Source organism: Pseudophryne corroboree, chromosome 1, assembly GCF_028390025.1.
Source record: "Pseudophryne corroboree isolate aPseCor3 chromosome 1, aPseCor3.hap2, whole genome shotgun sequence".
NCBI classification, from domain to species: domain Eukaryota; kingdom Metazoa; phylum Chordata; class Amphibia; order Anura; family Myobatrachidae; genus Pseudophryne; species Pseudophryne corroboree.
Genome location: NC_086444.1, coordinates 115,745,885 through 115,761,550, shown reverse-complemented (window position 1 = coordinate 115,761,550; position 15,666 = coordinate 115,745,885). Strand labels below are relative to the sequence as shown.

The 15,666-nt window shown below is 44.6% G+C and overlaps 1 protein-coding gene across 5 annotated transcripts in view; it reads left to right on the top strand.

The window, feature by feature from the left end:
* Window positions 1–9,886, top strand: part of DHX29 (DExH-box helicase 29) — a 161,482-nt gene extending 151,596 nt beyond the window's left edge. For all 5 annotated transcript variants that reach the window (XM_063962169.1, XM_063962173.1, XM_063962149.1 and 2 more), the window contains 4 exons: window positions 1,081–1,389; window positions 6,229–6,360; window positions 8,262–8,358; window positions 9,636–9,886. In XM_063962169.1, coding sequence (XP_063818239.1) covers window positions 1,081–1,389; window positions 6,229–6,360; window positions 8,262–8,358; window positions 9,636–9,685 — 588 coding nt within the window. In that variant the 3' untranslated portion in view covers window positions 9,686–9,886. The remainder of the gene's footprint in view (window positions 1–1,080; window positions 1,390–6,228; window positions 6,361–8,261; window positions 8,359–9,635) is intronic.
* The last annotated feature ends 5,780 nt before the right edge of the window (window positions 9,887–15,666 follow it).

Sequence of the window (15,666 nt, the reverse complement as noted above, 5' to 3'; positions counted from 1 at the left end):
AAGGCTTTAGCACCCAACCCTTCCTCCTTCCCCACAAAAGGACTTGACCTTTCCACATAATTGGAGGTGACAGAGGTTTGGTCTTATCCTATTCTTACAAAAGAATGGCTTTTTCACCTTACACATCTTCACTTTATACGGGATGTAATTTGACCACTGCAATTAAAACCTTCCAATGTACAATAGCGACACAAGTAGTAAAGATGGTCACACATCCTCCCGCTCTCAGGACCTTTTTTAGATCTTGACAGTGCTGTATGTTAGAGGTCACAGAGGAGTTGCTTTAAAAGAACAGAAATGTAAAAGGACATGATGGGGAGGTGCTGTACAGGCCATGGGAATCTGAGAGTTCTAGACAGTGACATCGCCCTTTGGGGGTTATTCAGTAAGGATTGCAAATTCAGAATTTGCAATCCTTTGAATTGCATGCTGGAGTCCGCCCATCGCAGGGCAAGGCCGCCCAGCATGCAGCCCACCCACTGCGATCATGATGAAATTGCGATCGCGCCGCAATTACAGTGTGATCGCTGAAATTGTGGATGCCTCCTAGCGGCGCAGCCTGGCTGCAACGGCAGGAGACCCACCGTCATTCTTTAGTTCAGAGCGGCTGCGTGTGATGACACACAGCCACCCCAAAAACGCTGACAACACGTCCGCCATTCACGCTGCCACGCCCCAGTTGGTTAAGCACCGCCGCCCGCAACGCTCTGTTTATGCCTAGAAAACGTAGCATTGCCGCCCCCGAATGCCTCTGCCTATCAATCAGGCAGAGGCGTTCGCAATTACTCCGGTTCACCCGCATTAAATGCGGGCGCATGTGCAGGACGGAACCTGCGCATGCGCCCACGGGGGTCATTCGCAATAAATACGCTCGCATCGCAATTGCAATGGAAGCTGAATTTCTCCCATTATCTGTGGACTTCCCTGGCCTTCCCAAACCACTTCTCCAGGCGGTCATTTGTAAGATTATTACTAACATATGAATGTTGGTGGTACACATAATGTTATTGTGTCCTGTTTAAGGGAAACACCTGCGTCTCAGTATAAAAGGTTTTCATTATGGTAACTATCTTTTCTAAGGATGTGAAACAGGAGTTAATCCGATTGGTGAGAGCAGCAGGCTTTGAATGTCGCAGATCGGTGGCTTCCATTGGTGTCAGTGGAATTGGTGACAGAAGAGCCCCTTCCGTAGAGGAGACCACTCTCCTTAAGGCTGTGTTGACGGCTGGTCTGTATGACAACGTCGGCAAGATCCTGTTTACAAAGTCGGTGGATATCTCTGAGAAGTTGGCGTGCATGGTGGAAACGGCACAGGGAAAAGCACAAGTACACCCATCTTCTGTGAACAGAGACCTGCAGACCTATGGCTGGCTGCTTTACCAGGAGAAGGTGAGGCCAGTGGTGACGCCATGGTAATGTGTGTCTAATGCCTTAACCACAAATCTCAGTGCAGCACTCAGTACAGTTAATGTGACCAGGGACTGACCTTGTGTGTGCGCCAGGCTATTTATTGCTTCCTTCCCAGCATATATGTGACATCCTCAGACACAGAATAGCATCACTGAACATAGAACAATAAGAATAGATATTTCTCCTTCATCCACTAGGGGCCACTGGAGTGCAGTAACAATGGGGATATAGTAGGCAGTAACTGGGAGCTGACACTTTAAATTTATAACCATGTGACTAGCTCCTCCCCTCCAAGCCAGTCTTTAATTTGTGCCCAAGGGAGCTGGTTCACTCTTGGGACTTCTCCTGAAGATTTTTCATTTTTATTTATTTATTCTTTTCTTTACACTCACAGACTGGCAGCTCTGCCTCTGCCAGTCTGCACCGCGGGAGCTGCCGGCGGGGTCCCATCGCAGCTGCCTGCGGCTTGGGATGGATCCCCAGCTGAAGGAGACGCTGGCTCTCTGGAGATGGCCGGACACCGCTGCGTGCGGCACGTGTCGGGGGCCACTCTATAAGCAGAAGAACCAGCAGCGGTAAGTATTTTTTCTTGTAGTGGGCTACGACCAGAGCCTATTGACAACGCCACAGGTGGGACTAATACTGTTTGTAATTTGGGGAAAATGTGTGGCACCAGACAGAGAAACGTGCCTGTCACTGCACGTTATAGTGCAGGGAGTACATAGGGCTACGCTTCTTTAACCCCCTTTTCTTTTAGTTTAACGCAGTGTGTGTGGGGGTCTGTGTGAAAGGTGCTGACATGGCTTGAACAGGTTCCAAGACAGCACAAACGTTTTTCACATGTCAAAAATGTTCTGCGAGGTTTCCCTGTTATGTGAGGATTGTGTGGCGGAGCCATCTGCTCAGCCCTCAACGCAGCTGCAGGACGCTCCTGTTTGGACAGCTCAGCTTACGCAGGTAATGTCGCCGTTAACCAGAGACCCTGTCCGTCATTTCTCCTCCCCAGGTTTCAGAAAAAGGGTTGCTAACCTCAATGTTACACGACTGCTGATGAGAGGCCTCTCTTGGAGGAGGCGATAGATGTCCAGGATATTGATGACGATCGGTTTTCTGTGGAATCTAAACCAGTGTCTCAGGGTATCGAGGCGCTTATTGCAGCGGTTCGTCTGGTGCTGCAGGTGAAACAGTCGAATCTGGATACTTCACGTCCCTCGGGGTTCGAAACCAATAAGAAACTGACAGCGACTTTTCCAGTTTCGGATGTGCTACTGACGGCGGCCTGGAAACATCCAGATGCACAATCTCAGGTATCAAACGATTTTTGTCTTCCTATCCTTTCCCCACAGATAGCAGGAAATGATATGAGACCCCTCCAATTGTATACCCCTCGGTGTCTCGCCGGTCCGAGAAGCTGACGGTTCCTGGAGCAACTTTGCTGAAGGAGCCGTCTGAGAGAAATATGCGGCAGCGGGGGATCTACTTTGCCCGGCGCAGGTAGGTTGTTGAGGAAAGTTGTCCTCAGGGCTACAGGACAATTTGCCTCAGGATCAACTGATACATTTGGCAGATTATATTCGCGAATCTGCTTTAATATCCTTTTGAGGTCTCTAAGGACATCTGTATGCTCGGACCCTGAATTTCCGCTCTGGCTATCTTGACCCGAAGAGCTCTCTGGCTGCGACAGTGGCAGGCGGATACTGATTCCTAGAGGGTAGTAGATGTGTTGCCCTTTACGGGCCTGGTCGGGAAGGATCTTACGGCCTGGATTTCTCAGGCCACTGGGTGTAAGTCCACTAATCTTCCCACTGCTGCTCCAGCTCCTCGACGGACCTATCCCGGTCCCTCCTTTCGGTCCTTTCGTGCCCCTTCAAGGTTTCGAGGCCATGCCAGGGGCAGTGCCTCGTCATCCATGGATCTCGAAGTAAGAGGGCGAGGCAGAGGTTCAACAACCTCGGCCCAGTCTGCTGGTAGGTCCTCCACCACACCCATCGCATGACGGGCCTCCCTCCCACCTGGGGGATCCCAGGGTGGGCGCTTGTCTGTGGATTTTCATGGAGGCCTGGGTACAATCAAGTGCAGATGCTTGGGTTAGGTTTCTCATCACTTGCGGTTACATGCTCGATTTAGAATCCAACCGCCTCAGTGTTTCTTCGCCACGGGTTTGCCGGTTTCCGACGACAAGAGGGTCAGCCTGCAGGCGGCGTTCCAGAAGCTTCTATCCGCAAGGGTGCTGATCCCTGTTTCCTCACATCATCAGAAACGGGGCTATTTCTCAGGACTTTTTCCCGTACCGAAGCCGGACGGCTCAGCCAGGCCTATTCTGAACTTAAAGGATCTCATTCCGTTTTTGCGGAGTCCCTTCAGTCTGTTATTGCCAGTTTGGAGCAATACGAGTTTATGACGTCCATAGACATCAAAGATGCCTACTTACATGTTCCCATTTGACCTCCTCATCAGGCTTTTCTCCGGTTTGTTATACTGAATGCTCATTTCCACTTTCAGGCGTTTCCGTTCGGTCTCTCCTCTCTCTCTCTTTTGCTCCAAGAGTGTTCTCAGTGGTCATGGCAGTCCGGATGGCCCTGCTTCAAAGGCAGGGAGTGCCGATTGTCCCTTATCTGGAAACTACTGCTGCAGACCCACTCTGCAGGCCTGTTGCTTCAGAATATCCGGATAACCCAGGATCTTCTGATTCGGCACGGGTGGATCCTGAACTTCCCGAAGTCTTACTTATGCCCCTCGCACATTCTTGGGGATAATTCTCGACAGGGTTCGTCAGAGGGCTTTTTCTTCCTCAGGACAAGATCCTCTCTCTTCAGTCAAGTGCGGCAATGAGAGAGGTCACCAACGTCCTCCTCTGGGCAGAGGAAAACGCTCGGCTTTGTCGGCAATCTTCATTCCAGGGGTGGACAATTGGGAATCTGATTGACTCAGCCGCCAGGTCATGCACTTGGGGGAGTGGACACTCATTCCCCATATGTTTCGTCAGATGGTCTGCCGATGGGGGAGACCTGAGATCGACCTCATGTCGTTCCGCCTGACCCTTAAACTGCCTCTTTACTATCGTATGGGAGTGGCGGCAGTAGCCGTGGATGCCCTCACGACTCCTTGGAACTTCTGGTTCGTTTATCTTTCCTCCTTTCCCGTTGCTACCTCGGGTTCTGCAATGCATAAAGGGAGAAGATGTGGTGGTCCTCCTGGTGGCTTCAGATTGGCTGCGCAGGACTTGGTACTCCGCCCTACACCTGTTGTCAGTAGAGGAGCCTTACCTTCTGCCTCTACGGGACGATCTGCTTCAACAGGGTCCTTTTTCTTTATTCAGCCTTACGCAGGCTTCGTTTGACGGTGTGGCTGTTAAGAAGGCCATCTTAGAAGAGAGGGGTTTCCTCGTACGGTTATACCTACTATGCTCCTAGCTCGGAAGTCAGTCACATCGTCTCCCTATTACCACGTTTGGAAACTTTTTGTGGCATGGTGTGACCGACGAGAGTTTTCCCCTTCAGTTTTTCTTTTAGCCACCTTCTTCGTTTTCTCCAGGTGTTTTTTCTCGGCAGGGCTTCAACTAGGTTCACTTGAGGTTCAGGTCAGTGCTCTTTCGGTTTTTCTTCCAAAGGAAATTAGCCTTGCTGCCGGAAGTTCAGACCTTTTTGCAGGGAGTTCTTTGAATGCAGCCTCCATTTCGTCCTCCAACGACACCATGGGACCTCAACCTGGTCCTCACTTTTCTGCAGTCTCCGTTATTTGAGCCTCTGGAGTCGGTGGAGATGAAATATCTCACCTGGAAGGTGGTCTTCTCCTGGCTCTGGCCTCGGGCCAGACGGGTGTTGGTACTTGGAGCTCTCTCTCTCTTTCTCTCTCCCTCTTGTCGTCCTCCTTCCCTTATATTCCATGAGGTGACGGCTGAGCTTCATACTCCAATGTCGTTTCTCCCGAAGGTGGTGTCCTCTTTTCACATAAATCAGCCACTTGTTGTTCCGGCCCTCTCGGCGGATTCACCAAATTCTAGATCTTTGGATGTTGTCAGGGTGCTCCGACTCTAGGTGGAGAGGTCTTCGGCTATTCGGAAGTTTGTTTTCTTATTTGTTCTGTGCGATGCTCCCGTCCTGGATGGCCGGTTTCCAAGCAGACGTCTGACCATCAGACAGGCTTCTGTGTCGGTTTCTCGAGAGCCTCCGTCTTCCATTTCGGCGCACTCTACGCGCTCTGTGGGACCTTCGTAGACGGTCGCCCGCGGGGTTTTCTTGACTACTTTATGTCGTGCTGCCACTTGGTCGGGTTTTTGTCAAGTTTTACAGGTTTGACACTTTGCGGCCTCTGCGTCACAGTTTGACCAGGCGGTTTTGCAGGACTCTCAGCGCTCTCCCTCCCGTTTTGGCGCTCTAGGACTGAATGAGAAATCAGGATTTTGGTACTTACCGATAAATCCCTTTCTCTGATTCCACAGGGGCCACTGTACGCCCACCCTGCGCTGTTTTCCTCCTACTTCTCTAATTTGTTTGCATGTCACCGTGTGACTGCTTGTTTTGTTCATGTTACCCTTTCACTGTGTTTCCAGGTTTCCTTGGTGTTCTCCTGTTTTAAGGGGCTTAGCGAACCTCCACTACTTTAACGTTGGTCTTTTCCAGGTTATAAATTTAAAGTGCCAGCTCCCAGTTACTGCCTACTATATCCCCATGGTTACTGCACTCCAGTGGTCCCTGTGGAATAGGAGAAAGGGTTTTATCGGTAAGTACCAAAATCCTGATATAAGAGGAACTTTTACTTTGTACCAATACTGTGCAGTTTCAAACATTATCATTACCATTATTGTGCTTTCCACAGGTGAAATATTCAAAGATCTTCCTCAGAGAAACAACCCTGATTTCTCCCTTTCCAATGCTCCTGTTTGGAGGTGATATAGCCGTACAGCATCGAGAACGTCTTCTGACTGTAGATGACTGGATACAGTTCCAGGTATAGACGTGTAGCTACATCTTGATACTGCCTGTAATCTCTATTCAGGTTGTTGCTAATAATTACTGGGGGATTGAGTTCTTTGGGAGACAAAGGAAATCGATCCAGTGGAGCTGGAGGTCTAGCAAATCTAGGTTTTAGTAAGATGGGGAAGAGCTTACCAGTGGAGTACCCAAATTATTATCTTGGTGACATTACTAATGGTATTGAAAATAAAGGCAGCATTTCTACAGATGGCATAAAAATCAACTTTAGTGGCCTGGTATACAACCGTGAACCCGGAATTGAACTCCGGTCTGCTGCTACACCCAGTACTCACATACATAAATACCTTACATACAATTTAGAGTACATAATACAATACATAAATAATACCGGACAATAAAAGCTTCTATAAAAGGATATCCTAGATTGAAACAGTAATACAATGATTAAGTCCAACCCCTCAGGTATTCATGAAGTGAACTGCCTGTGGGAAGAAACTTTTAAGATATCTAGATGTCTTTGCAGGCAATGCTGTGTAGTGCCTGCCTGACGGAAGTAATTGAAACCAATCCCAACCAGGATGCGACTGGTCTCCTACTGTGGGGCAGATGTATTAAGCCTGGAGAAGTGATAAAGCAGTGATAAGTGCAAGGTGATAACGCACCAGCCAATCAGCTCCTAACTGTCATTTTTCAAATCCATGGTGGTTCCTTGCCCGCTTCCTCACCCTAGACAGATACAACTCCTGGACGGTTGGGAGACCTGCCCCAATAAGTAGAGATAAGTAGAACGGACTCCCAACAGAGCTGGTAGAGGCTAACACAGCATGGAGTAAGCAATAAGGCTACATCTGGGAAAAAAGGCCAATAATGAAATTGGTCGGTGATAAAAAAAACATAAGTTGTCTAAACAGGCAGAATGGTTCTCTTCTGACATCAAATGTTAATGCTTCAGAGATATGCCAACTTATTAGTACAAGGAACTGAGGGGTTAAATTATAATGAGAGAGCTGACATACTAGGAAATGGCATCTTCACAATGACCTCATTAGTGTCTACAGGACAACCCAACCATTTTACACTCAGTGACGGGGGACCATCGTCTATGACCCAAGCAATGTTTTAGCACCAATCTAGAAAAGGATAGTGTGCTGTGAGGACAGTTAGCCTGAGGAGATAATTGCTGAATGAGGTAGTACGAGGTGGTAAATGACTGGATAGGTATACACAATGATTGTATCTATTGCCTACAAGAAGCAGTACCAATAGCTGCAGCAAGAAAATTAAACGGTTGGGGCAAGTAATACAGACAATCCATTTTAATGCAGTTTTTGGGGGGTTAGGAGGTATTTATTTTTCTGTTCTGTGAGGTCAGATTGGCAGATGCCTTGCTGAGGGTTTCGTATAGGCTTCCTATTCAATCCTCACATCTAGAACATATACCGTGTAATGAGGAACCCAAGAGGCCTTTTTCCTGTGTAATGGTTCTGTATATGTTCCATAGGGTTCAGTATGAATTACCGGTGGACGGGATGCCGGCCGTCAGTATACCGACAGCGGCATCCCGGCCACCAGTATGCCGGCAGCGGGGTGAGTGCTAGAAAGCCCCTTGCAGGCTCACCACGTTGGATGGACACCCACAGAGGGAGAATAATCAGTGGCGCCAGTATTCCGGCGGCGGCATTTCACCGCAAGTCTGGATTCTGGCGTCGGCATTGTGACCGCCAGGATCCTGACTAGCGTTATTTTAACCGCTTCCTGTTCCATATAATCACACAGGGTAACTTAGGAACATGTATGTTTTATTTGTAAAATAACATACATGTGTAATATCGTAACTGGTCCTTCCATGTAGATAGATATAGGGAGAAGCACTGAGATACAATATTATGAGCTGTGCGCTGTATTTCCACACAGGCTCCTGTGAAGATCGCAGTCATCTTTAAGGAGTTGCGTGTTTTAATTGAGTCTGTTCTAAAGACGAAACTGCAAAACCCAAAAATGTCTCTTGAAGGTAAGTGTTTCTTGTAGCTACAAGCCATACAGTCGCCTCCATCTGGAATTTTATCTTATTCTAAATCAGTTCTAGCTCAAACCACACTTGGAATGTGACAGTAGATTTCCCACACTGCACTTGCCGATCACACTAGAGCCAATCACAAGTGGCTTGCTAGTGGTTGCGACCATCATGATGTATTTGCACCTGCCTTCAAGCGCTCGCAAATGATACAATTTGAATAATCTTTAATGCGTCTCTTTGCTTCTCTGCTAGTTTGCAGCTGTTCACATCAGGGCTGTAATCAGCGGTGTGCGGCCAGTGCCATCGCCTACATTGCAAGGCACCAGTCTTCCTGCTCCTGGCGCGTGTTCATGGCCATCTTAACATATAGGCACACTGAGCAACTGCCATGGGCACCACAATTCTAGAGGCTTTCGAACGTAGGTAGAGAATGCTGCCCGAACTCTCTGATTGGGAATTACACAGCTTGCAGCCAGGCAGTGAATGGCTGTCAGCATGCTGATAGATGAATGGCTGGAGCTATCCACGAATCAGAGTGCAGCAAACGCTACCTGCATTCCAGCCTGTAGCCGGTAAATGGCTGTCAGCATGCTGATAGATGAATGGCTGGAGCTATCCACCAATCAGAGTGCAGCAAACGCTACCTGCATTCCAGCCTGTAGCCGGTGAATGGCTGTCAGCATGCTAATTGGTTGATGGCTGGAACTATCCACCAATCAGAATGTTGACAGACATTCACTGTGTGGAAGCATGTATAGAGAGACGATGGGACCGTAGGAGGAGTAAGTTATGATTTTATTTTTATTATTCCCTTGTGTGGGTTGGTAGGGGCTCCAGTGCATTGCTTAGACAACCCTGCTTGTTCTGTGATGCCATGATGGCACTCACAAAGGTTTGCAAATATGAGAATACTTATACTCAGCCTAAGTTAGTCTGCCCCTTCCATCCCTTGCTACATCTCTCAATGCACAAGCAAGCATAAGTGTCAGGTGCAGATCTGATCAAACAGTGTCCCTGTACAGGCAGAAATAGTGGACACAGAAATGCAGTCCGCACCTCACTAGTGATGCCACTGTACATAACCAATGCCTGCAACTTTTATTTTTATTTTTAAAGGAGATTCCCAACTTCTCAACACTCATGCATTATTATTTTTTCTTATTAATTTATTATTAAAGCCCTTTAGTTATGTCCTCAGTTTGTCATAATGCTGTACTTGGATAGAATGACAGAATAGTATTATTTATTAAATTTTTTTTGTGCTTTCACAGATGACGAGATTTTGAGCATCATCAAGGAACTGATTAAAACAGAAAAGTGAATGACACAGGTTCCCAATCCCAAGGATTGCTCCACATAACAAGCCAAGCAGAGATGATATCATTTTAATACATTTCAGCTCTACTGTGTATGATCTATTTTGTTCATCTTCGCAATGGTGCATGCAGTTTTGAAGAGAATGTCTCCTTTTATTTTATGCATTTAAGAGAATAAAATGACTTTTGTTAAATTTAAAGTAAAATACTGTGCCATACTCCTATTTATTTATTTATTACCAGTTATTTATATAGCGCACATAGAATACGCTTTACAGAGAATATTTGGCCATTCACATCAGTCCCTGCCCCAGTGGAGCTTACAATCCATATTCCCTACAACATGTACATGCACACACATTCACGCTAGGGTTAATTTTTGGTGGAAGCCAATTAACTTACCAGTATATTTTTGGATTGTGGGAGGAAACCGGAGTACCCGAGGAACACACGCAAGTACGGGGAGAATATACAAACTCCACACAGTTTGGGCCATGGTGGGAATTGAACCCATGACCTCAGTGCTGTGAGGCAGTAATGCTAACCATTACTCCATCCGTACTCCTATAATGTCTAATCAATTATTAGCGCACAAATTAGTGATTTATCTGCTCCACAATGGTAGGTCGTTTCAGCCTGAGCTGTACAGCAGTTCTACCCCTGAGCATATGTGCTATGTATGGGAGCTGTGTAACGGATACCAAGTGGAATTACATATTTCTCTATCGTCCTAGTGGATGCTGGGGTTCCTGAAAGGACCATGGGGAATAGCGGCTCCGCAGGAGACAGGGCACAAAAGTAAAGCTTTCCGATCAGGTGGTGTGCACTGGCTCCTCCCCCTATGACCCTCCTCCAAGCCAGTTAGATTTTTGTGCCCGGCCGAGAAGGGTGCAATCTAGGTGGCTCTCCTAAAGAGCTGCTTAGAGAAAGTTTAGCTTAGGTTTTTTATTTTACAGTGAGTCCTGCTGGCAACAGGATCACTGCAACGAGGGACTTAGGGGAGAAGAAGTGAACTCACCTGCGTGCAGGATGGATTGGCTTCTTGGCTACTGGACATCAGCTCCAGAGGGACGATCACAGGTACAGCCTGGATGGTCACCGGAGCCTCGCCGCCGGCCCCCTTGCAGATGCTGAAACATGAAGAGGTCCAGAATCGGCGGCAGAAGACTCCTCAGTCTTCTAAAGGTAGCGCACAGCACTGCAGCTGTGCGCCATTTTCCTCTCAGCACACTTCACACGGCAGTCACTGAGGGTGCAGGGCGCTGGGAGGGGAGCGCCCTGGGAGGCAAATGAAAACCTATTTGGCTAAAAAATACCTCACATATAGCCTCCGGGGCTATATGGAGATATTTAACCCCTGCCAGAATACACTAAAGAGCGGGAGACGAGCCCGCCGGAAAAGGGGCGGGGCCTATCTCCTCAGCACACAGCGCCATTTTCCTTACACAGCTCCGCTGGTCAGGACGGCTCCCAGGTCTCTCCCCTGCACTGCACTACAGAAACAGGGTAAAACAAGAGAGGGGGGGCAAAATAGTGGCAAAAATTATATTATAAAAGCAGCTATACAGGGAGCACTTATTATAAGGCTATCCCTGTCATATATAGCGCTTTTGGTGTGTGCTGGCAAACTCTCCCTCTGTCTCCCCAAAGGGCTAGTGGGGTCCTGTCTTCGTTAAGAGCATTCCCTGTGTGTCTGCTGTGTGTCGGTACGTGTGTGTCGACATGTATGAGGACGATATTGGTGTGGAGGCGCAGCAATTGCCAAATATGGGGATGTCACCTCCTAGGGGGTCGACACCAGAATGGATGCCTTTATTTATGGAATTACGGGATAGTGTCAACACGCTAAAGCAGTCGTTTGTCGACATGAGACGGCCGGACAATCAGTTAGTGCCTGTCCAGGCGCCTCAAACACCGTCAGGGGCTGTAAAACGCCCTTTGCCTCAGTCGGTCGACACAGACCCAGACACAGGCACTGATTCCAGTGGCGACGGTGACGAATCAACCGTATTTTCCAGTAGGGCCACACGTTATATGATTTTGGCAATGAAGGAGGCGTTACATTTAGCTGATACTACTGGTACCACTAAACAGGGTATTATGTGGGGTGTGAAAAAACTACCTATAGTTTTTCCTGAATCAGAAGAACTAAATGATGTATGTGATGAAGCGTGGGTTGCCCCCGATAAAAAGATGCTAATTTCAAAGAAGTTATTAGCTTTATACCCTATTGCTTTATGGAATCTTATTTATGAATATTAATATTTAATATATCATATATGGTATTTAATATATGGATATATTTCAATTAATATGCATTTATCATATATATCTGCAAATATATTATGTCAGGCTTACAAACTAATTGGCTGATACATATATGCAGTCCTTATACATATGACTTATGAAGTTATTAAGTTAAGATTCCTTAAAGAGAGTTCAAGCTTGAATATTACCGCTCTTTTTATATGATTCTTTATTTACAGGCAGATCAAATCGTACAGAATAAGATATACACAGTAGTGATATATATACTAATTATAATTATATATGCTTCCTTCGTTACATAACATAAAACAACATGACATAAGTTTCACAAACAGTTTCAATTGCTAACATAAAATGTATACTTGCAAGTTAAAGATTGCCATCCCAAGAATCATTCCTTCTGCATGTTCTCCATGACTTCTCCTCCTGACTGACTTCCTTCCTTCTCCTTCTTCTTCTCCCTCTCCCTCTTCCTTCTAACTCCTAACTACAAGTCTGGTCCTTTTATCTCATATTTTACCAATTCAAACTATCATATTCTCATAGTTTCCAATGGAATAGGTAATTATAGGTTTGTCAGATTCCAAGGTGTAATAAAACAAACATTGAACTGGGCTGTCGTGTCCTGTTCACGGAGGCATGGTGTCATAAAAGTGTGGTGTCCACACTGCCTTAAGCAAGTATAGTATTGTAAAATCTGGAATGTCTTTTCATCCAAAGTTCTGTTGTATTGACAAGTTTTCCTGGGGTCGGTTACACAATGTTTTATCAATGGATGTGATCTCTTTTCATAGTAGTTAATTTATACTCCCTAGCTTTTAACCTTCACTGGACAATAGACAAACCAGTAGATTCTGATCTACTGTAAGCACACCTGTGAATTCCAATGACCAACAGAGCTCTGTCACATACCTATTATCATTTATGGCCTAATACCTTTTCTCTACAATGACTCATGATATTACTGTAACCTCTCTGGCCTTATTTATGACTAGAGCAGAATAAACCTGTTCCCTACACTAATATACAGTATATCTATATAAACACATACACAAACCTAATTTCTTAAATCAGCTAAACATTACCTCATACATTCAAACTTATTTCATATCTATTCCTTACTATATATATCCACTATACTGTCCACTATGGTAACATCGCCTATTTATAATGAATTATATTTTGATTCAGACAATATCCATTGCCCTAATATTATACTAAGTGCAGACAATTACCTATAAGGCAACAGTCGCCCCCTTGTGGCCATGAGAAATTCTTTTGATTGGCCACACATTAAACTAGCGTAATTGCTTCCAAATACATTTCAAAATATTCCTTCAAACATAACTTTCGTTGTAACCATAATATATACCATAAGTGTAATAATAATAACCATTATGATTTTAAAAATCTCTAAAAATTCTTAGCTTACCTAACCTTATTCTACTTTTTAACTAAAGCAGACAAAACTGAGGTTTTTATTCAGTATTCATGAGGAAAACTAATTTCTACAGACATTTGGAATACCATAGCCCAATTGTAGACCTTTTTTCTGTATCTGGATCAGTACGTTTGGACATTTTTGCTGTTCTTGTATGTAGCAATTTACTGGGATAAGACTGTCATCTGCGTGGTTTGCTTGCAATTGGAGATGCCTTGCGTTTGCATTATGGCCTTGCGTTTGCAACATTTGCACCATTACTAGAAGTAGAATTCTTCGTAGCAGCTGCTCCTTTGCTTGCCATTTCGCTGTTTGAGGCAGAGGGCTGTGTACGTCGAGTGCTGTGTCTTGAACATTCAGTACTTGTGACGACCCTCAGTAATAGTAATAGTCTTTATACAGTCTTTAGCAGTTCTGTTTCCTTTGCGTTTATCCAATGCCGCAGTTGTGACCAGTGTCCATATTGCTTTTGCACAAACAGGTTGTGATTTTGAATAGAACAGGCATATATGAAACAGTCTTTTTTTTTTTTTTTTTTCTTTCTTTCTTTCTTTCCTTGCTTGTTAATAGTAGGTCTTAATTGTCTTCGGGCAATAGTACCACAAATGGCTGTGAGTAGTACACCTACTCTGTTCTGTATTTCCTCACTGAATAAATTACCATGCAGTCTTAAATCTCCTTATTCTACCTTGTACCTATTTATACATCTCAATCTTACATAAACTTATACCAGTTTAACCCATATAAAGGCGTTTTCTATCCTACCTATATTTTGACTAATAATTATTTAAAATGCTTTTGATGTGTATATAGTAACATCCTATCAATACAATAAATGAATATAATTTTGCTTCAAACAGATATTAAATATCATTTAGGAATGGCTTTAAATATATCTAATTCCATCCAATATTATTTTATATGCAGCCATGTGCATATACAGTGACCCTGTTATGCTACAAATAATTATCTTAGACTTGTGACAGTCTTTATTAAGAGAATTATTCATCCCACTTAATAATCTCGGCCCAATTTGTTATAACGTGGTATACCATCCTGTATTAGATATTTAATTACTTTTGAAGCTTTTACGAAGGAAGCATAGGTAGTATCTATTGTGTAATATATAAAAAAAACATAAAATATTTACAAGGTATATATGCAATGATATAAAATATATCTCAGACAAATGTTTACATATATGTGATTAAGGTATATGAAGGGATGAGACAGTTCTGTATAATCACAGTGATGAGATGTGCTGTACACTGTTGTGGGAGTGTACATGTAGTTTGAAAGACAAGTAATGATTACTTGTGATGAAAGGGTTAATGAAAACCTTCCCCTTTCTTGTGAAACTGGAAAACTCCTTGAGGATTTGTCCATATATCAGTCTTTAGGGATGCTATGTAGATTTTGCTGGATAGCAGCGATGAAAGGGTTAATGAAGACCTTTTCCCTTGTAAATTGGAGTCTTTTTGGAGTCTTGCACCATTCTGTATACAGGTTGCCAGGATTACTATGAATCAAACAAAAATACATACAATGACTATCACAGATATTTATACAGTGATTTAACATAGCTTGCTATGCATTCTGTCCTATCTGCTGCATGTTATCAGGTACAGAATTTACAAATGTGTCTTTTAACGATTGAATAACAAACAAACAATTGTTTCTGGCCTGTGCCAATCTTTCCTGTCACATTGTGTGTCAATGACAGCACAATTGTCGCTGCAGATATGATGCAGGTTTAATTTGGAAACTGTGGCTGTTTGAACATCAAAGCAAACAATGGCTTCATTGGATCTAACAAGTAAAGGAATGATACTACCGTATTCACTTGTGACCATACTCCCTTGTGATGCAGCCTGGTCCCAGACTGTCTTTAACCATAGCGTTTGCTGCTTGGTGTGGCTCCTTAGTTTGGAAGAATCTTGGAGCTTCTGAAAAAACCTACTTTTGTGGGGAGAGAAACTTGTTAAACTTTGCCAAATATGTATTGCAGGTCCCAGGGCTTTCTGTCTTTCCACACCTGTAATAAAATGGTTATGGCACCAGGGCATAAAAACATTTTCATCCTGGTGATCCTTTTTGTCATTGTTAATTGGTGTGTGGTTTGCAGAATGACACTCTGCATGTGGTCTCTCTGAGAGCATGCAAACATTTGCACCATCACTAGAAGTCTCTGAGTGCTCTGTGGGGGTTACATAAGTTTGGGAACTTTGTTTGTAAACATGCATTCCTGAATTAATTTCATGGATTTTCCCTTTAAAC